Raw genomic sequence first — 21,475 nt, forward strand, 5'->3', positions numbered from 1 at the left:
TTGTAGAGTGGCACAGTGATTAGCACTGCTGCCTCACAGCTCCAGGAACCCGGGTTTGATTCCCGGCTTGGGTCACTGTCTGTGCGGAGTCTGCACATTCTCCCCGTGTCTGCATGGGTTTCCTCCGGGTGCTCTGGTTTCCTCCCACAATCTGAAAGACGTGCTGGTTAGGGTGCATTGACCCGAACAGGCGCTGGAGTGACTAGGGGAATTTCACAGTAACTTCATTGCAATATTAATGTAAGCCCTACTTACTTGTGACTAATAAATAAACTTTACTTTTTACTTTAATTTTCACAAGCTGTGGGAAAATCCACCGTGGGATTGCTGGAGAACTCCACTCAATGTTAGACAGCACTCCTGGTACACATGATGGATGTTCATAAGAAACCATACGCAATACATTTCACCGAGAAACATTTTAAAACAGCTTTTTCATAGCTGTCCTGTAGGTGGCACCCATGGTCTGGCCTCCCTCTCTCTCCTGCTCTGTGGGTGGAGCCTGTGATTGCGTACCATGTGATCAGAAGGTTAAAAATGCACAGAACTATTGGATTCAAGCTAAACATCTAAATGCAAACATAAACAGTTCATCTAACCAATTCAATGAAGCAGGTTACATACATCGAGGCAATGATGGGAGCGGAACCAGAGTGGGGGGAGTTCTCCTGATGCCTTGGCCAACATTCTTCCCTCAACCCCAACCCTACCAAGGCAGATTAACTGGTTAACTGTTTCAGTAGTTAGTGGGATCTTGTGGTGACCAAATTAACTGGCTCAGTTACAAAACAACTGCGACTACCATTCAAAAGTGATGAGCTTTGAGATGTCTGATAATTTTTGGAAGGACACTATATAAAGAAAAGAGAAAATGGTCTTTTTTATTCATCCGTGGGACATGGGCGCCGTTGGCTGGCCAGCATTTATTGCCCATCCCTAGTTGCCCTTGGAGGGCAGTTGAGTGTCAACCACATTGCTGTTGCTCTGGAGTCACATGTAGGCCAGACCAGGTAAGGTTGGCAGATTTCCTTCCCTGAAGGACATTAGTGAACCAGGTGGGTTTTTCCAACAATGGATTCATGGTCATCAGTAGATTCTGACATTTTTTTTATTGAATTCAAATTCCTCCATCTGCCGTGGCGGGATTTGAACCCGGATCCCCAGAACATTAGCTAAATTTCTGGATTAATAGTCCAACGATAATACCACTAGGCCATGTCGGGAGAACATCAATGGGATGTAGCAAGTGGTGTAAGCTTCTCTGAACGCGTGCATCAGGTGCCTGGGATGCAGATTATATGATCCTGCACTCTATTCCAAATGTGACCAGTCCAACTCCAGACCGGTGTTGTATTTAAGGAGTGTTGCGCCGGCCAGAGGTGCCATCATTGGGATGAGACATTAAACTGAGGCAGAACACCCCATGACAGGATTGCGAAGAAGAGCAGGGGATATATATTTCAGATACTCAAAAGATGCAAATGATGGCTCATGCAGACGGTGGTTGGGACCTGGGATAGTTGACCAAACAACTGAATCTTTTACTGCATTTAAAAAGAAACATGGATAAACATTTGAAAAAGAACTCTGAAGGGTTACAGAACTATGCAATGGATCAAGATAGTTCAAAGTTCCGACATTGAAATGATTGATTTGTAGACAATTTCATTTCAAAGCGAATGCTTGTACTGGTGACTGTAGCAAAATGTCCAACAGAAGATCTGTAGTAATTTATTAATAATTGATTTTTCAGGTATTGCTGCCTTTAAACTCGTGAGCAACTGATTTCCATCCCAACCAGACACATTGCACAGATATTTACTCTGGTAGCATTGGCGAAGCGGTTTTGTCACTGTAATCCAGAGATCCGGGTTAATCCTCTGAGGACCTGGGTTCAAATCTCACTATGGCAGATGAATTCAATAAAAATCTGGAATTAAAAGTCTGATAATGACTGTGAAACCATTGTTGATTGTTGCAAATACCTTCCTTGAGGGAAAGAAATCTGCCGTCCTTACCAGGTCTGGCCTACATGTGATTCCTAGACACACAAGAATATGGTTGACTCTTAACGGCCCTCAGGCAACTCGGGAGGGGCAATAAATGCTGGTCCAGCCAGCATGCCCATGTCCCGAGAATGATCAGGGAAATAAAGGCATATCTCCTTTAACGTTTAAAGTTTATTTATTAGTGTCATAAGTCGGCTTACATTAACACTGCAATGAAGTTATTGTGAAAATTCCCTAGTCACTGGGGTGGCTGGGTGTCGCAGTGATTAGCATTGCTTCCTCACAGCGGCAGGGACCTGGGTTCGAATCCCACTCCGCACTGTCTGTGCAGAGTCTGCACATTCTCCCCATGTCTGCGTGGGTTTCCTCCGGGTGCTCTGGTTTCCTGCCACAATTTTAAAGACGTGCTGGTTAGGTGCAATTGGCCGTGCTAAATTCTCCCTCAGTGTGCCCGAACAGGAGTGTGGCGACTAGGGGATTTTCATAGTAACTTCATTGCAGTGTGAATGTAAGCCTACTTGTGACGAATAAATAAATAAACTTTAGTCACCACATTCTGACGCCTGTTCGGGTGCACTGAGGGAGAATTTAGCATGGCCAATGCACCTAACCAGCACGTCTTTCGGACTGTGGGAGGAAACCCACACAGACACGAGGAGAACGTGCAGACTCCCACAGACAGTGACCCAAGCCAGGAGTCGAACCCGGGTCCCTGGCGCTGTGAGGCAGAATGTTCAAACAAAAATGAATTCCAAAACGTGACACATTTCGATAACCCATGTGAAATTTACTGGTCGACCCACTCAAGTGACTTTCACTTCAATCATTAAATGGTTCTCAAAAACTCAAATTCTATAAAACAGAAAACGTTCTGGCCAGCTCCGTATGAAAGTGGAAGGTGATTCATTTTACTCTGGTGAAATAAGTGAACAAAGCTCAGTGTTCAGGAAGGAGAATCTTGGAAAAGTAAATCCCAGCGCTGCCAGATGATTGGGGGGAGGGGCAGGGCCAGAACAGGAGTCTGTGTGTTTGGGGTGGGCATTGCCAAGGCTCCCAGGAATGTAGGATCAGTGGTTGGGCCTTGCACCATTCCTTATTTCCTGCATGCTCCGCAAATTTGTCAAGGGCCGAGTTTCCAGCACACTCCGACCCTTTATCCCCGGCTGCTCTACAGACCCTCCCTGTTGCCACGAGCGACAGCTCCAGCCAGGGATTCCATTAATATGGTGCCCGCTTCTATTTATACTGCCCAGGGCCCTTTGATCTGGGCCGGCCAAGGAAAAGCTGGGATTGCTTTTCCCTTTGCCCGGTCTTGCGCCAAAGTCGCTGGTCAGCCTCAGAAGCAGCTGTCAATGGGCAGGGGGTCAAAGGGATCAGCTTTCCTGCCCCCCCACCCCCACCCCCACCCCCCGCCCCGAGAGCTCAGTGTGCATTTCTGGAAAATGAGGTCACTGCTTACGCAGGTCCTGCCCACAAAGAGGACTCCGGTTACTAGACAGACCTTTCAAAGCAGCAAAACTATCCACCAAGCAGAAAGAGCTGCTCTCGATCAACAGCCCTGCAGTTTGAAACAAAGAGAGTGAGTTATCTCCGCTCAAATATGTCTTTCGCACCCCCCCTCTGCAACTCCCTCACAGCCTCTTGTCAAAGGCCTCAACCATTCACGAGGCTGCAGGTTCAGGTTTTGACTGCAGGGGGATAATATGTCCAATGGAGGCAGAAATCCCTTCACCACAATCCCTTCATTTACAAGTCTGACAACAGCATACAGAGCGTTTTCAGTCAGCAGTCGACACTCGGAGTCCCAGAGGAACTGGCACGCCTGGTTAAATACAAAGCAAGAGGCTCCCTGATTGGCCCATCAATTTGGCCCTTAATCAGGGAGTTGACATTCTAACAGGCCCACCTCAATTGCCTGATTCAAGTCATAAAGGGGCTTGAGCACATGATCTAAGACGACACTCTGGTGCCGTACTGAGGGAGTGCTGCACGGGTCTTTCGCATGAGATGCAATCCGCCCCCCCCCTCGTTAGGTGGAGGGAAACAATCCCATCATGCTCTCTCTCAAAGACAAGCTGCTCCCAAACATCTTGGCCACTTTTTAATCCCTCAGCCAGTGAGATTAAAGCAGATTGCTCAGTTATTAGGCGGGATTTTGCAGCCTCACTCATCCCGAAATTATAAAATCCCGTCTGAGGTCAACGGGCCTTCCCATGGTCCACCCCTTGCCCGCTCCGATTTGTGTGGTGGGTAAAAGTCCGGCCATTATCTCATTGCGGAGTGTGGGAGCTTGCTGTGCACAAATCAGCAACAGCGTTCCACACATTACAGCAGTAAAATCTACATTGGGAAGCACTTTGCAATTCCCCAAGGTTGTGAGGGGAACTTTAGCAACGCTACTCCTTTCTTTCAGAGTGTTGCAAGGTGCAACTCATGATCAATGTCGACACATCTTCTTGCTGAGTTTGGAGGTACAAGCCCGCGCTGGGGGAAAGGTTCTGACTCCTTCTCCTCCCCCAGTGTATGTATCTGAGATCGACCTGGCCTAGCTCCCCGATTTCTGTTCATTCATTTCCGCCACTAACACCTCACCCCCCCCAATCAGCTGTTCCACCCGACTCCCACCACCCCAGAGTAACCCCCGACCACTTGACTAACCCCCGACATCCCTAACTACTCCCGACTGCTTTGACTAATTACCAACCACCCCGACTAACCACCTGACTACCCTCAACAACCATTTCCAGACCCATTCCCCAACCCCTTCCCAATCACAAATCACCTGAACCTCAGGCTAACCTCAGCCCCCATTCCCCCCTCACCCCTCCCTCAACTAACCCCCTGCCCCACCAACCCCCTTCAATCACCTGACTAGCCCCTCAACCACCCAACTGTCCACCCAATGACCTTTGAACCCCCGACCCCTTGTCAATCCCTCCCAACTTCCCCAGACTACCACCCCCTTATCCCCACTACCCCCCCAACAATGCCCGCCCCACCCACCCCCCCTCCACTGGCTCAGTGCAGCTGCAGAGTCCCAGGTTAGCACTGCTGCCTCACAGCGCCAGGGACCCGGGTTCAATTCCCCGATTGGGTCACTGTCTGTGTGGAGTTTGCATGTTCTCCCCGTGTCTGCGTGGGTTTCCTCCGGGTGCTCTGGTTTCCTCCCACAATCCGAAAGACATGCTGGTTAGGTGCGTTGGTCATGCTAAATTCTCCCTCAGCGTACCCGAACAGGCGCCGGAGGGAGGGGACGAGGGGATTTTCACAGTAACTTCATTGCAGTGTCAATGTAAGTGTACTTGTGACACTAATAAACTTTAAACTCAGCTGGGATACAGCAATGTGTCCCAATGGGCCTTTCATTCCTCATGTACAAGCCTAGATTGGGAGTGCATGGTTCAATCCTGTTGTCAACTTGGTGCTTTAGTGTAATGACATCAATCAGGACATTGAGGTTGGCCTATTGGAATATGAACTCCCTGATTAAGGATGTTTCTGCAGTGTAGTGGTTATCACGTTTGCCTCACATGCGAACGATTCTCGTTTCGAAACTGGGCAAGAACATTGTTGGATCTTTCTCATCAAGCGTGAGGGAAGTCTGCAACAAAAAAGATATCCCTGATTAAGGATCCACAAAAAGTTCCCTGATTAGGGATCCAATTGATGGACCAATCAGGGAGTCTTTGCCTTGTACTGAACCGGGAGTGTCAGTTCCTCTGGCACCCCCAGAGGTAGACTGCTGATGCTGGCAGTCTGTGCACTGCTGTTAGAGTTCGTAAATAAAGGGATTTTGTTGAAGGGACTTCTGCCTCTGTAGGCTTATTACATTTAGGAAAAACATTGGGATTTTCCAGCAAAAGCGGGGAGGGGGCATGGAGGCTGCACTCGACGATGACCACGTGTCAGGGTCTTTCCAATCCAAAGTCTTTGCAGCCAGTCACAGTGGCTGTCTCAGTTGCCGAGCTCGGCTCAGACTTTCCCTGTCTACGTGCTTCAGTGTACAAACACAATGAGCTCATACACAAGGCAGGCACTTGATAACATTATCACAGCTTGGGATCACCCAGACTGCCTTCAATCACCTGAGGGACCGGGAGAGGAATTTCCCAGACAGTCTCCTTCCAAAACTGACTGGGGTTTTGAAAGGTTTGCCTCTCCTAAGTAAACACAGGGCGCTTTGAGAGGTGTCGAGTGAGGAGGGAGGGGGGGTCATGTCGGTATCATAAAACACACAGTATCGCAATCATGTAGCAGAGACTGTCATTGTTTGCGATGCTATATGCCCATTCTACACGACTATACTTGTTAAATATCACACCACATCTCCAGTGAAATGGTTGTGGGGGCCAGTACTGTACGTACAATATTCCTCATGTATATTTTTTCATCTTTACAGCCCAATAGGGGATACAGTTAACGTACATCAACCAGTTTGGACTTCTAGCTCAGTCACTGAAACTCTCTACCGGGAGATTGGCAACTTCCTGTCCTTTGCTAAAGCGCTTTAACTACATTTTTGTATTATTCATTCGTGGGGCATGGGCGCCACTGGCTGGCCAGCATTTATTGCCCGTCCCTAGTTGCCGGAGGACAGTTGAGCATCAACCCACATTGCTGTGGCCCTGGAGTCACATGTAGGCCAGACCAGGTAAGGTCGGCAGATTTCCTTCCCTAAAGGACATTAGTGGACCAGATGGGTTTTTCTGACAATCAACAATGGTTTCATGGTCATCAGTAGATTCTTAATTCCAGATTTTTTTTTATTGAATTCAAATTCCACCATCTGCCATGGCGGGATTTGAACCCCGTGGCAGGGTCCCAGAACGTTAGCTGAGTTTCTGGATTAATAGTTAGCGATAATACCTCTGGGCCATCATCTCCCCCTTCTTCTAACTGGTTGGGGGTGACGGCCTACTTTGTGAAGCAAAATGGAAAGGTGCTAAGCATGCACAACATCAGCCTGTGTGAGGGATGAGTTATCTAAAAGCGACTCCATTGGCCCATTATCAGCAAAGCCCTGTAACCATTAACCTGAACGCTGATTCGCAGAGCTGTATATAAGAGTGACGCTGACATCCGTGATTGGTAAATGGTAATACACACCATTACACAGACCCACATCTGAAATCAGTTCACACGCTGGGCGTAGGCTAGCTACCTTCCACCTGTGTGACTCATTGATATCGGCAGTCACCTCATTTTCAAGTTTCTCTCCTTCCACTGGTGAGACGGAGAGCAGGAATGAGACAGAAAATCTGGTGAACTGGTGCAACGACAATAATCTCTCCCTCAATGTCAGCAAAACAAAGGAGCTCGTCATCGACTTCAGGAAGCATAGCGGAGGACATGCCCCTGTCAACATCAACAGGAAGTGGAGATGGTCGAGAGCTTCTGGTTTCTAGGTGTCCAGATCAACCTGTCCTGGTCCCCCCCATGCCGACACTATAGTTAAGAAAGCCCACCAACGCCTCTACTTTCTCAGAAGACGAAGAAAATTTGGCATGTCCACTATGATTCTCACCAACTTTTAGAGATGCACCATAGAAAGCGTTCTTTCTGGTTGTATCACAGCTTGGTGGAACTCCTGCACTGCCCAAGACCGCAAGGAACTACAAAGGGTCGTGAATGTAGCCCAATCCATCACACAAACCATCCTCCCATCCATTGACTCTGTCTACATTTCCCGCTGCCTCGACAAAGCAACCAGCATAATCAAGGACCCCACACACCCTGGATATTCTCTCTTCCACCTTCTTCCATCAGGAAAAAGATACAAAGTTTGAGGTCAAACCGACTCAAGAACAGCTCCTTCCCTGCCGCTGTCAGACTTTTGAATGGGCCTACCATATATTAAATTGATCTTTCTCTACACCCTAGCTATGACTGTAACACTACATTTTGCACCCTCTCCTTTCCTTCTCTATGAATGGTATGCTTTGTCTGTATAGCGTGCAAGAAACAATACTTTTCACTGTATACTAATATATGTGACAATAAGTCAAATCAAATCAAATCAAATCCTCCCTTCAAGGCTCTAATTCTTGCTCCTCTCTGCCTTGTGTCAACCCTCTGGTGTCTTACCCCCCATCGATGCCCCTGCCACTGAGCTAACTGGTGAATGAGGTTAAGGGATAGGTTGGTGAAGCTGCAGACATTTAAGGGGATATTTCTGAATACACAGAACAGGTACATTCCAAAGAGAAAGAAAAATTCCAAGGGGGAATTCCAAAACTGGAGTTTAGAAGAGTGAGAGATGATTCGATTGAAACAAGATCCTGAGGAATCGGTTTTGAAATTCTTTCATGGGATGTGGGCGTCGCTGACAAGGTCAGCATTAGTTGCCCTTGAGCTTGCTCAGTGATTTTGATTTCATCATAGAAATCATAGAAACCCCACAGTGCAGAAGGAGGCCACCCGGCCCATCGAGCCCGCACCGACCACAATCCCACCCAGGCCCCACCCCCACATATTTACCTGCTAATCCCGCTAACCTACGCATCTCAGGACTCTAATGGGCAATTTTTAACCTGGCCAATCAACCTAACCCGCACATCTTTGGACTGTGGGAGGAAACCGGAGCACCCGGAGGAAACCCACGCAGACACGAGGAGAATGTGCAAACTCCACACAGACAGTGACACGAGCCGGGAATCGAACCCGGGACCCTGGAGCTGTGAAGCAGCAGTGCTAACCACTGTGCTACCGTGCCGCCCCACAAGATTTGATTTATTATTGTCACATGTATTAGTATACAGTGAAAAGTATTGTTTCTTGCGCACTATACAGATAAAGCATACCGTTCAGAGGGCAGTTAAGAGTCAACCACATTGCTGTGGCTCTGGAGTCACATGCAGGCCAAACCAGGTAAGGACGGCAGATTTCCTTCCCTGAAGGACATTAGTGAACCAGATAGGTTTTTACAACAATCCACAATGGTTTCATGGTTATCAGTAGATTCTTAATTCCAGATTTTTATCCAATTCAAATTCCACCTTCTGCCGTGGTGGGATTCGAACCCGGGTCCCCAGAGTATTACTCTGGGTCTCTGGATTACTAGTCCAGTGACAATACACTACGCCACTGCCCCCCACACTCACAAGGATTTCTTTGACTGCACCTCCCCCCCTTGAGACCTCATTATTGAGGAAGAAAAGAATAGAAATGTTCAAGGAGCATCACTAGCCCCAAGCCACATGCCATCCTGACTTGGATTCAGACCCCTGATCCTTCAATATTGTTGCTAAACACCCTGGAATTCACCATTTAGCACCGTCGGAATGCCATCATCACAAGTTTTAAAGTTTATTTATTAGTGTCACAAGTAGGCTAACATTAACACTGCAATGAAGTTACTGTGAAAATCCTGTAGTCGCCACCCGGCACCTGTTCGGGCACACTGAAGGAGAATTTAGCATGGCCAATGCACCTAACCAGCACGTCTTTCAGACTGTGGGAGGAAACCGGAGCACCCGTAGGAAACCCACGCAGACACGGGGAGAACGTGCAAACTCTGCACAGACAGTAACCCAAGCCGGGGATTGAACCCGGGTCCCTGGCATTGTGAGGCAACAGTGCTAACTGCTGTGCCACCGTGTCGCCCCAAGGACAGCATGGTTTAAGGCAGTTCACCAATGACCCTCAATAGATATGGGCAATAAATGTAACCTTAGGAGATCCCAGAGAGCGAAAAGAAAAAGCCAATTTCTCACGCCTCAGCCTTAATCGTGAATGGTGACAACTGATTGTCTGTGAAAGATGACAGAGTCAAACATAGCGCTGGCCTCTCTTGTTATTTCTCACACTTTCCAAAGATGTTGGAATGTGTTTCGATTGAAATGCAATCGCATACTAAAAAGGTCCAACCTGGCTTGCTGTAGTAAAGCCAGAATAAACCATGAGATATACGAACAGAATTAGGCCATTTGGCCCATCACGTCTGCTCCACCATTCAATCATGGCTGATAAGTTTCACAACCCCAAGCTCCTGCCTTTACCCCGTAACCTTTATTCCCCTTACCAATCAAGAACCTGTCTATCTCTGTCTTAAATACACTCAATGACTTGGCCCCCACAGCCTTGTGTGGCAATGAATTCCACAGAATCACCACTCTCTGGCTGAAGAAATTCCTTCTCATCTCGGTTCTAAAGGGTTGTCTCTTTACTCTCGGATCCTAGTCTCTCTTGCAAATGGAGATATTTTCCCCATTTCCACATCCATGAGGTACTGACTGGAAGCATAGAATAGAGTCATCGAATCCCGACAGTGCAGGAGGAAGCCATTTGGCCCATGGTCTGCACTGGCAACAATTCCACACAGGCCCTATCCCCATAACCTTACTTATTTACCCTACGAATCCCCTGTCACTAAGGGGCAATTTAGGATGGCCAATCCACCTAACCCGCACATCTTTGGAGTGTGGGAGGAAACCGGAGCACCCAGAGGAAACCCACGCAGACACGGGGAAAACGTGTAAACTCCACACAGACAGTGACCCAAGTCGGGAATCGAACCCGGGTCCCTGGCACTGTGAGGCAGCAGTGCTAACTACTGTGTCACCATGCTGCCCTAAGCAACCAGGTTACATTAATTCATAGAATCATAGAATCCGACAGTGCTGAAGGAGGCCATTCAACCCATCGAGTCTGCACCGACCACAATCCCACCCAGGCCCTATCCCCAGCATTTATCCTAGTGAGCCCCCCTGATACTAAGGGGCAATTTAGCATGGCCAGTCCATCTAACCCGCACATCTTTGAACTGTGGGAGGAAACCAGAGCACCCGGAGGAAACCCACGCAGATACAGGGAGAACGTGCAGATTCCACACAGACAGTGACCCAAGCCGGGATTCGAACCCGGGACCCCGGCGCTGTGAGTCAGCAGTGCTAACCACTGTGCCACTGTGCCACTTCAAGCAACCAGGTTACATTCATTCCTTAAAACAATAAAGAGTGCAAGAAACATTGCACTCATTCAGTTCGTAACAGAAAGGGTGACGGAAACAGACTCAACAGTAACTTAAAAAAAATTGGAGACATAAAAAGTAGACACAAAAATTTAAAACGTCCGTCTGAATGATCTCAGTAGCACTCTTTGTACTGTCATTAATCAGTAAAAGGAGTTAATGTTACAGAGAACAAAAGACTTCTCTAATGAATCAGTAACTATTTAGCTGGCTTGTGGAATATAATATATATTCTCATTAGAAGGTCAAGTTTAACCCGTACGCAGTCAGGACAATTTTCAATAAAGTGGGAAAAAGGTGGAGATTACAATTCAAATTCGAAGTGTTTTTTATGAACAAGATTTGTGAACATCATACTTTGGGCATTGATTGATTGAGTTTTCAGACAATATTTATGGGTCGGTTTTGGGGGAGTGCTGCACTGTTGGAGGTATCGTCCTGCGGATGAAATGTTAAACTGAGGCTCTGCTTACTCTCCCAGGTGGGACCAAAAGATCATAGAATCCCTACAGTGCAGAAGGAGGCCATTAGGTCCATCGAGTCTGCACCAACAACAATCCCACCCAGCCCCTATCCCCATAGCCCCACGTATTTGCCCCACTAATCCCCCTGACCTACACAGCTTGGGCCACTAATGGTCAATTTAGCATGATGAGGCGATGCCGGCGTTGGACTGGGGTAGACACAGTAAGAAGTTTAACAACACCAGGCTAAAGTCCAACAGGTTTCTGTTGGACTTTAACCTGGTGTTGTTAAACTTCTTACAATTTAGCATGGCCATCCAACCTAACCCGCACATCTTTGGTCTGTGGGAGGACCTGTGGCATGATCTCGAGGGAGAGCAGGACCGTTCTGATCTGGCAGGTTCAATTGGGGCATTCAAGGGGAAGTGAGATGATTATTTAAAACAAAACAACGTTTGATTCGATTTGTATTGAAAAGTATTGTTTCTTGGGCGCTATATATAGACAAAGCCTACCGTTCATAGAGAAGGAAAGGAGAGTATGCAGCTGTAGTCATGATGGGAGATGCCGGCGTTGGACTGGGGTAAGCACAGTAAGAAGTGAGCGACTCACTCACCTGATGAAGGAGCAGCGCTCCGAAAGCTCCTGATTCCAAATAAACCTGGTGGACTTTAACCTGGTGTTGTGAGACTTCTTACTGTGCAGAATGTAGTGCTGCAGTCATAGCTAGGGTGTAGAGAAAGATTAACTTAATACGTGGTAGGTCCATTCAAAAGTCTGACAGCAGCAGGGGAGAAGCTGTTCTTGAGTCAGTTGATACGTGACCTCAGACTTTTGTATCTTTTTCCCAAGGGAAGAAGGTGGAAGAGAGAATGTCCGGGGTGCGTGGGGTCCTCGATCATGCTGGCTGCTTTGCCGGAGGCAGCGGGAAGTGTAGATGGAGTCAATGGATGGGAGGCTGGTTTGCGAGATGGACCGGGCTTCGTTCACGACCTTTTGTAGTGCAGAGTCTAGGTGAAAAGCACTTTCAGAGAGCCAGTGTAGAAACGACGAGCTGAATGGCCTTTTGCACTGTAACAATTCTGTGATGAATATTTATCTCTTAACCAACATCAGAGAAAGGAAATGATCTGGTCGTTATCGGATTGCTTTTGGGAGTTTGCTGTGTGTAATACAGTGGTCATTTTCCTGTATTACATCAGTGATATGCATTTCTAACCATACTGAGGTTGTGAATGATTTTTAAAAATTTAACTTTGCTGGAGGTCAGGCAGAGGTTCAGATCGGTTTTGCTGTCACTGGGCTAGTTTTTGGCTCTCTTTAATATCGGCCCATAATATGTTGTCAAAATGGCAGCGAGGGGAATATTACTTGTTATTTATACACAATGCCGCAGCAACTTCAGGCGAGAGCAAAATATATCCAAATTGCTCTCCGAGATTCCCTGTTCCGCCACTGCGGCTACAAGGGCACTTTCAGAGTACGGGAATACTGCGGTGAGTAACTCACCGTCTAACTCCCCAAAACCTGTCCTCCATTCACCCAGCACGAGTCAGGAGTGTGATGGAGTACTCCCCACTTGCCTGGATGGGTGCAGCTCCAACAACACTCAAGAAGCTCAACACCATCCAGGACTAAGCAGCCCCCCTTGATTGGCATCCCATCCACCATCTTCAACATCAACTCCTTCCATCACATACGTACAAGGATCCTTTGACAGCACCTTCCAAACTCACATGCTCTACCATCTGGAAGGACAAGGGCTGCAGATACATGGAAAGTTCCCCTCCAAGTCACTCACCATCCTGACTTGGAAATATATCGGCCGTTCCTCCACTGCCGCTTGGTGAGAATCCTGGAACTCCCTCCCTAACAGCGCTGTAGGTGTACTTATACCACATGGACTGCAGCGGCTCAAGAAGGCAGCTCACCCGCCAGCTTCTCAAGGGCAATTTGGGATGGAGAATATAAATGCTGGCCTAGACAGTGATGCCCGTGTCCCATAAAAGAATAAAAATCAGTTTCATAAAAAGAGCACCTCACTGTCTGCTTCATCATCAAACCGCGTTGAGTGGTACGATGTAACTATATCTGCACAGTTCCAATATACAGTTCCAGTATACAATTTGGCACGTCTGCTACGACTCTCACTAACGTTTACAGATGCACCATAGAAAGCATTCTTTCTGGCTGTATCACAGCTTGGTATGGCTCCTGCTCTGCCCAAGACCGCAAGAAACCGAAGGTCATGAATGAAGCCCAATCCATTTCACAAAAACCAGTCTTCCACTGACACTGTCTACACTTCCCGCTGCCTCGGCAAAGCAGCCAGCATAATTAAGGACCCCACGCACCCCAGACATTCTCTCTTCCACCTTCTTCCATCGGGGAAAAAGATACAAAAGTCTGCGGTCACGTACCAACCGACTCAAGAACAACTTTTTCCCTGCTGCTGTCAGACTTTGAATGGACCTACTTTATATCAAGTTGATCTTTCTCTACACCCTAGCTATGACTGTAACATTACATTCTGCACTCTCTCCTTTCCTTCTCTATGAACGGTATGCTTTGTCTGTATAGTGCGCAAGAAAAGATACTTTTCACTGTATACTAATACCACATGACAATAATAAATCGGTAGGCATGAACTAAACACACCACAGAGTTAAGTCTTGATCATTTTAATGATGCGATGATTAACTAATTACTGTTAGTCAGTTTCTCTGGCACTGGTAAATATCTATTACAAACGTGGAGGCTCAAGCCATCAGCATTTAATCATTGTTGGAGATTTTAAAAATAATTTAAAATTTGTTAACTTTTCCTTTGTTTTCTTTCTCTCTCAATTTCCGTTAGTCTATTTGACTCGACATTGAGTTCAACCACTCGAATACACACCTTCTTCTTAATCCTTGTGTTGTTTATTTCACAAAGCTTCAATCTGATCGGTTAGGGAGATGCAGAGTTACTTGTTGCTCCCTCTCCATTAGCAGCTCACATTTCCAAGCAAAATTCAAAAAAAATCTTACATGTCAGTAACCAGAGGGCAGAGATTTAGGTAAGGGGCAGGAGATTTAGAGGGGATGTGAGGAAAACCTTTTTCACCCAGAGGGTGGTGGGAATCTGGAACTCACTGCCCGAGAGGGTGGTAGAGGCGGGAACCCTCACAACATTTAAGAAGCATTTAGATGAGCACTTGAAACACCATAGCATACCATGCTACGGAACAAAGAGAAGATACAAAGTGCAGTCAAGGTTTAAGTTTATTTATTAGTGTCATAAGTAGGCTTATATTAACACTGTAATGTAGTTACTGTGAAAATCCCCTAGTTGCCACACTCCGGCACCTGTTCGGGTACACTGAGGGAGAATTTAGCATGGCCAATGCACCTAACCTGCACATCTTTGGAGTGTGGGAGGAAACCGGAGCACCTGGAGGAAACCCACGCAGAGAACGTGCAGACTCCGCACAGACAGTGGTCCAAGCCGGGAATCGAACCCGGGTCCCTGGTGCTGTGAGGCAACAGTGCTGTGCCACCGTGCTGCCCAAGGCTACGGAGCAAGTGCTGGAAAATGGGATTGGAACAGATAGGTGCTTGATGGCCGGCACAGACCCGATGGGCCGAAGGGCCTCTTTCTGTGCTGTAAAACTCTGAGACTCTGTGATATTGAAGGGCAGGTTGAACCGAAGGCTGCCCTCGCTGGATGCCCTGCCCCAGCAGATTAAAGCCTTTTGTTTGGTTCCACTGTCATTGTTCTTGGCTTGATCAATGGAAACTCAGGCTGTTTCTCTGCTGTCTGTCCAGGCATTTGAGGATCTATTTACGTGACCGGAGTTTGACTGCTTCCCTGCTTCTATTAGTGGACAACTAGTAACAAGGGACTTCATAATTTGTATCAGAGCCAGTGGTACTTTTCCCTTCATTAATGAAGATTTTGCATTTCGGTAGCACCTACCCATGATGTCAGGAATTCCCAAAGGGCTTTACAGCCAATGGCTTACTTTTTGAAGTGTAATCACTGTGGTAATGTAGGGAACATGCCAACCAATCTGGGCACAGCAAGATCCCACACAATGAGATATACGACTATCTCTTTTAGGGGAGATTGATGGAGGGGTAAATATTGGTTACAACATGGGAGTGTCCTCCTCTGCTTTCAATCATACCACGGGATCTTTTACATCAGATTATCGCACCGGGGAGGTGGTGGTGAACCAGTATCGTCATTGGACTAGTCATCCAGAGCCCCAGGGTTCAAATCCCACCACGGCCAATAGTGAAATAAAAAAATCTGGAATTAAAAGTCTGATGACTATAATTGACGATTTTTATAAAAACCCATCTGGTTCACTAATGTCCTTTAGGGAAGGAAATCTGCCGTCCTTACCTGGTCTGGCCTACATGTGACTCCAGAGCCACAGCAACATGATAGATTCTTAAATGCCTTCTGAAATATGGGCAGCACAATGGCACAGTGGTTGGCACTGCTGTCTCACAGCTTCAGGGGCCCCGAGTTCAATTCCAGCCCTAGGTGACTGTCTGTGTGGAGTTTGCACATTCTAACTGTGTCTACAGATCCCCGAGGGTAGGACAGGCAGATTAGGTATTCAAGCTTGGGTACTTACCTTTATTGGTCGAGGCTTAGCGTATTAGAGCAGGGAGTTTGTGTTAGAATTGTGTTAGGGGTGGCACGGTGGCAAGCACTTCTGCCTCACAGCGCCAGGGACCCGGGTTCGATTCCCAGCTTGGGTCACAGTGTGGGGTTTGCACGTTCTCCCCGTGTCTGCATGGGTTTCCTCCGGGTGCTCCGGTTTCCTCCCACACTCCAAAGATGTACAGGTTAGGTTGATGGGCCATGGTAAATTGTCCCTTAGTGTCAGGGGGATTAGCAGGGTAAATATGTGGAGTTACGGGGATAGGGCCTGGGTGGGATTGTGGTCGGTGCAGACTCGATGGGCCAAATGGCCTCCTCCTGCACTGTAGGGATTTTATGAAAAGTTCAACGGACAATAAATACTGTCTCCTGGATGATAAAAAAATGATCACATTGCTGTCGGTGGGATCTTGCATCAGATGGGAAATGATAACCATTAGCATTCCATTGACTTTAGAGTGTTGAGGTCATGAAAGGCGCTATATAAATGTATCTGATTTCCTTTTCCTCATTCCCAGGCAGGCAGCATACGCGATAAGCAACACATTATAAGTTACGGGTGGCCTCTGTCTAAAGAGCGTGAACCACACTCACCTTCCGAGACACTCTCCAAAATCTGCGTGACCTTCTCCTTCTTCAGAATGTGCTTCTTAAGATACTTCATGAAGATTCCGGAGCTGTGCTCTCCGTCCTGTACCTCGTAAGCTTCGGCATCTTCACACCTAGAATTCCAGCACCCATTAACGACGTTCTGTAGATTTACGGTCGCTTCCAGTTTTTGCCCTTTTTCTCTCTTTCCCCCCCTCTCCGATAGCCCGGCCTCCCCCGGGTCCACAGCAGCATTGTCCAATCGAATAGCCGCATGGGGCTACCAGCAAATCCACATCTGCCCAATTATATTTCAGATTGGGAAATGGCAAATGGCCAATTCCTGCATTATTGACTATTTGATGTTCATGGTGTATGCCGGTGAATGAGGGGCGGCACAGTGGTTAGCACTGCTGCCTCACAGCGCCAGGGACCCGGGTTCAATTCCCGGCTTGGGTCACTGTCTGTGTGGAGTTTGCACATTCTCCCTGTGTCTGCGTGGGTTTCCTCCGGGTGCTCCGGTTTCAAAGAACAAAGAAAATTACAGCACAGGAACAGGCCCTTTGGCCCTCCAAGCCTGCACCGACCACACTGCCCGACTGAACGAAAAACCCCTACGCTTCCGGGGACCATATCCCTCTATTCCCATCCTATTCATGTATTTGTCCAGACACCCCTTACTCCTTAAAAATGTGTGTAGGTTAGGTGAATTAGCCATGCTGAACTGTCCCTTAGTGTCCAACGATGTGCAGGTTAGGCGGGTTGGCCATGCTAAATTGTCCTTTGGTGTCCCAAGATGTGCAGGTTCAGTGGATTGGCCGTAGTAAATGCGCGGGGTTACGGGGGAAGGTTGGAAGGGAGAGCCTCAGGTAGAATGCTCTTTCGGAGAGTCAGTGTAGACTTGATGGGCCGAATGGCCTCTTTCTGCACTGTAGGGATTCTATAGAAAGCAGTGTAAGCATTTATTTTAAATCTTTCGGAGTGTTTCACTTCCTTGGTCAGTGATTGGTGCAGGACCTGTAAATACTAACAAATATAATCGATATTGTGTCAATGTGCGTTAGTGCATGTGGCTAAAACCGTCACCGAATCCAGTCACTTGTCACCAATTTCTATTCAACAACTAGTGTACAGAAGCTGCCACCTTGTCTAAGCTGCGGCCCAGTGGCAGCACAAAAGCCTCAGAGACACAAGGCTATGGGTTCAAGACCTGCCCCCGATGCTTGTGCACAAAATGCAGGATGACTGGCCAGTTCTGAGCTGCATTGTTGGAGCTGTTTTGGACGAGGTATTAAATTGAGGCCTAGTCCAGCCCTCTGAGGTGAAAGATCTCACCGTGTTCATTTTGCAGAGCAATGGGGAGTGTTTCTCAATGTCCTGGCGAACATTCACAAATCAGTTATTGTCACTGAACCTGTTGTGGAATTCCCTGCCCAGTGAAGCAGTTGAGGCTACCTCATTAAATGTTTTTAAGGCAAGGATAGATAAATTTTTGAACAGCAAAGGAATTAAGGGTTATGGTGAGCGGGCGGGTAAGTGGAGCTGAGTCCACCAAAAGATCAGCTGTGATCTTATTGAATGGTGGAGCAGGCTCGAGAGACCAGATGGCCTACTCCTGCTTCTAGTTCTTATGTTCTTATATTGAATGGCGGTCGAGGGGTTGAATGGCCTTCTCCTGTTCTTATGCCTCACTCTCTGAGAGAGAGATGCAGGATCTTTTGAGGTTGTGAAGATGGCAGCTGGAGGCTCGGAAAAGAAGGGTTGAATCCTGCATCTGATCTACCAGCTGTTGGAAACCAACTAGAGATCACATCTGGGAAGCATCATCATCCCCTCCTCAAATTAAATACCAGACAGATACTCACGTCGCATATCCATAGACAATATTCCCAGTGGGAGCGAGTGGCTCTAGGTCCGAGGGAAGATAATCCTGGTTATACCTGGAGGACAAATGCAAAAGGGTTTACTGACACAACTCGAATCTCTGTAAAGAGGATTATCTTCGTGTGTTACACACGGGAGTGGCTAAACTGAATCTGTAGCTAGGTGACTGGGTCTGTGGAGGCAGGGGGTGTGGAGGAGAGGGTGCTGTGTCATTCAGGCCCTTTCTATTGACTCTATCGCGGCCCCCCTCAATTGTATTCATCTCAATTAAATCTCCTCTCAGCCTTCTCTCTCCCAAAGAAAATAACCCAGCTTTGCTCATAACGAAATGCTTCATTCCTGGCAACTTCCTCCTCTGGACATCCTCCCGTGTGGTCACATCCTTCCTGTAATGGTGACTAGAACTGTACACAGTATTCCAGCTGTGATCTAACTGCTGTTTTATACAAATCAGAATCAGAGAATCCCTACAGTGCAGAAGGAGACCACTCGGCCCATTGAGGCTGCATCAACATCAATCTCACCCAGGTTCTATCCCCGTATCCCCACATATTTACTCTGCAAATCCCCCTGAAACAACGAGGCAATTTATCATGGCCAGCCAACCTAACCTGCACATCTTTGGAGTGTGGGAGGAAACCGGAGCACCCGGAGGAAACCCACGCAGACACGGGGAGAACGTGCAAACACGGACAGTGACCCGAGGCTGGAATTGAACCCTCGTCCCTGGTGCTGTGAGGCAGCAGTGCTAACCATTGTGCCGCCCCTAGCACAATTCTAACACAAACTCCCAACTCTACTACCTTTATTGGCCGAGGCATAGAGTAAGTACCCAAGCCCTTTCATGATCACCTGATCTGCCTGCTGTTCCCTTCAGGGATCTGTAGACGTACATCCCAATGTCCTCCTGGTCCTCTGCAATACTCAGAATCCTGCCATTTATGGTGTATTCTCTTGATTTATTTATTCTTTTCGAATTACCTCATATGTAGAGTCGTTACAGCATTGAAGGAGTCCATTTGGCCCATTGACTCCTTGTTGGCTCTCTGTAGAGCAATCTAGTCAGTCCCATGCCCCCACCCCCAGCAAGTTCAGTCCCTTCAATTTCCTTTCAAAATCAGTCACTATCTCTGCTTCCATCACCCTCAAAGGCAGCAAGTTCCGCGTCACTCACGCTTGCTGTGTAAAAAGCTCTTACTCACATTCCTCCTTCCCGAAACCTATCTCCTCAACTCCTTGTATCATCAGCTTTTCTTCCTCCAGACTGAATTCCATTTCCCACTTGATAGCTTCCTGCAGGCTACGACTTTCCTCTCTACCAATCACACAGCCAGATCTCCGATCATTTGCAGAATCTTGCCCCCCCCTCCGCCAATTTAAGTCTAAACCATTGATAAACACCACAAACAGACGCAGCACCGCGCCCTGTGGAACACCACGGGAAACAGCCTTACAGTCCACAAGTACACCCCTCTCCCATAACCCTTTGCTTCCTGTCACTGAGAAAATTCCGGATCCAATTTATATTTTTCCTTGAATCGCAAGGGCTTTTAGTTTACCGATCACTTTTCATAGAGAATGATTCATAGATTCACAGAATCCCAACAGTGCAGAAGGAGGCCATTCGGCCCATCAAGCTTGCACCAACAACAATCCCACCCAAGCCCTATCCCCATAGCCCCACCTATTTACTCTGCTAGTCCCCCTGATACTAAGGGAAAATTTAGCATGGCCAATGCACCTAACCCACACATCTTTCGGACTGTGGGAGGAAACCGGAGCACCCGGAGGAAACCCACGCAGACAAGGGGAGAACATGCAAACTCCACACAGATAGTGACCCAAGCCGGGAATCGAACCCGGATTGCTGGCGCTAAGAGGCAGCAGTGCTAACCACTGTGCCACCGTGCCACCCATGTATTGGGATGCAGTGAAAAGTATTGTTTCTTGCATTCCATATGGACAAAGCAGTGCTAATCACTGTGCCACCGTGCTGCCCATTTGACGACTTTGACATGTGGTATCTTGTTAAAACCCAAGCAGACCACAAGAAAACATGTTACCCTCATCAAACCCCTCGTTACTTCCTCCAGAACTCTGAATCACCTAGTAAGTCAGACATGATCTTTCGTTGACTAATCTGTGCTGACTGTTTCCGATGACACTCTCAAAATGATGACTTATACCGTCTCTCAGAGTTCTCTCTTATAAATTTGTCCTCAGTGAGGTGAGGCTGACCAGCTTGTAATTGCTCTGTCTATTTCTTCCTCCTTTTTCAACACCGGTACAACATTAACACTCTGTGCAAAATGACATGTTCAGAGCTTTCACCATTTCTTCCAATAGCAGCTTGGTATATGTTCCTAGCGATCAACCCATTCTCAAGGATGCTAAACACCTTGTTATTTCCTCCTCACTAACACTGACATCCCATGTAATATTTCACACTCCTCCTCAGCCAAATTGACCCCACTCTTTTCTGAAGAACTTATTCAGAACCATGCCGATGACTTGCACAGCCCCAACAAATTGGCTTAGCTCAGTTGGCTGGACGGCTGGTTCATGATGCAGAGTGATGCCAACAGCGCGGGTTCAATTCCCGTACCGGCTGAGCCTTCTCAACCTTGGCCCTCGCCTGAGGTGTGGTGATCCTCAGGTTAAATCACCACCAGTCAACTCTCCCCCTCAAAAGGTGAAAGCAGCCGATGGTCATCTGGGGCTATGGCGACTTCATCTTTACTCACACAAAATTATATTTTTGGTCTTCAGTTCGCTATGCTCTTGCTCTTTATGAATTTATAAAATATCTTTAGGGCTTCCCTTACTTCTCTTGCTAATATTTTTCCTCTTTGCTTTCCTAATTTCCTTGTTAATTTTTACACTTTCTCATCTGATTTCATTCTTGC

At 47.4% G+C, this 21,475-nt stretch overlaps 1 protein-coding gene across 1 annotated transcript in view; it reads right to left on the minus strand.

The window, feature by feature from the left end:
- Positions 1-21,475, minus strand: part of malt3 (MALT paracaspase 3) — a 133,083-nt gene that overhangs the window by 23,851 nt on the left and 87,757 nt on the right. Inside the window, exons 11-12 of the mRNA XM_078200178.1 lie at positions 18,551-18,625; positions 16,692-16,819 (exon numbers count right to left, since the gene is read on the minus strand). Coding sequence (XP_078056304.1) covers positions 16,692-16,819; positions 18,551-18,625 — 203 coding nt within the window. The remainder of the gene's footprint in view (positions 1-16,691; positions 16,820-18,550; positions 18,626-21,475) is intronic.

Source organism: Mustelus asterias, chromosome 29, assembly GCF_964213995.1.
Source record: "Mustelus asterias chromosome 29, sMusAst1.hap1.1, whole genome shotgun sequence".
Classification (NCBI taxonomy): Eukaryota; Metazoa; Chordata; class Chondrichthyes; order Carcharhiniformes; family Triakidae; genus Mustelus; species Mustelus asterias.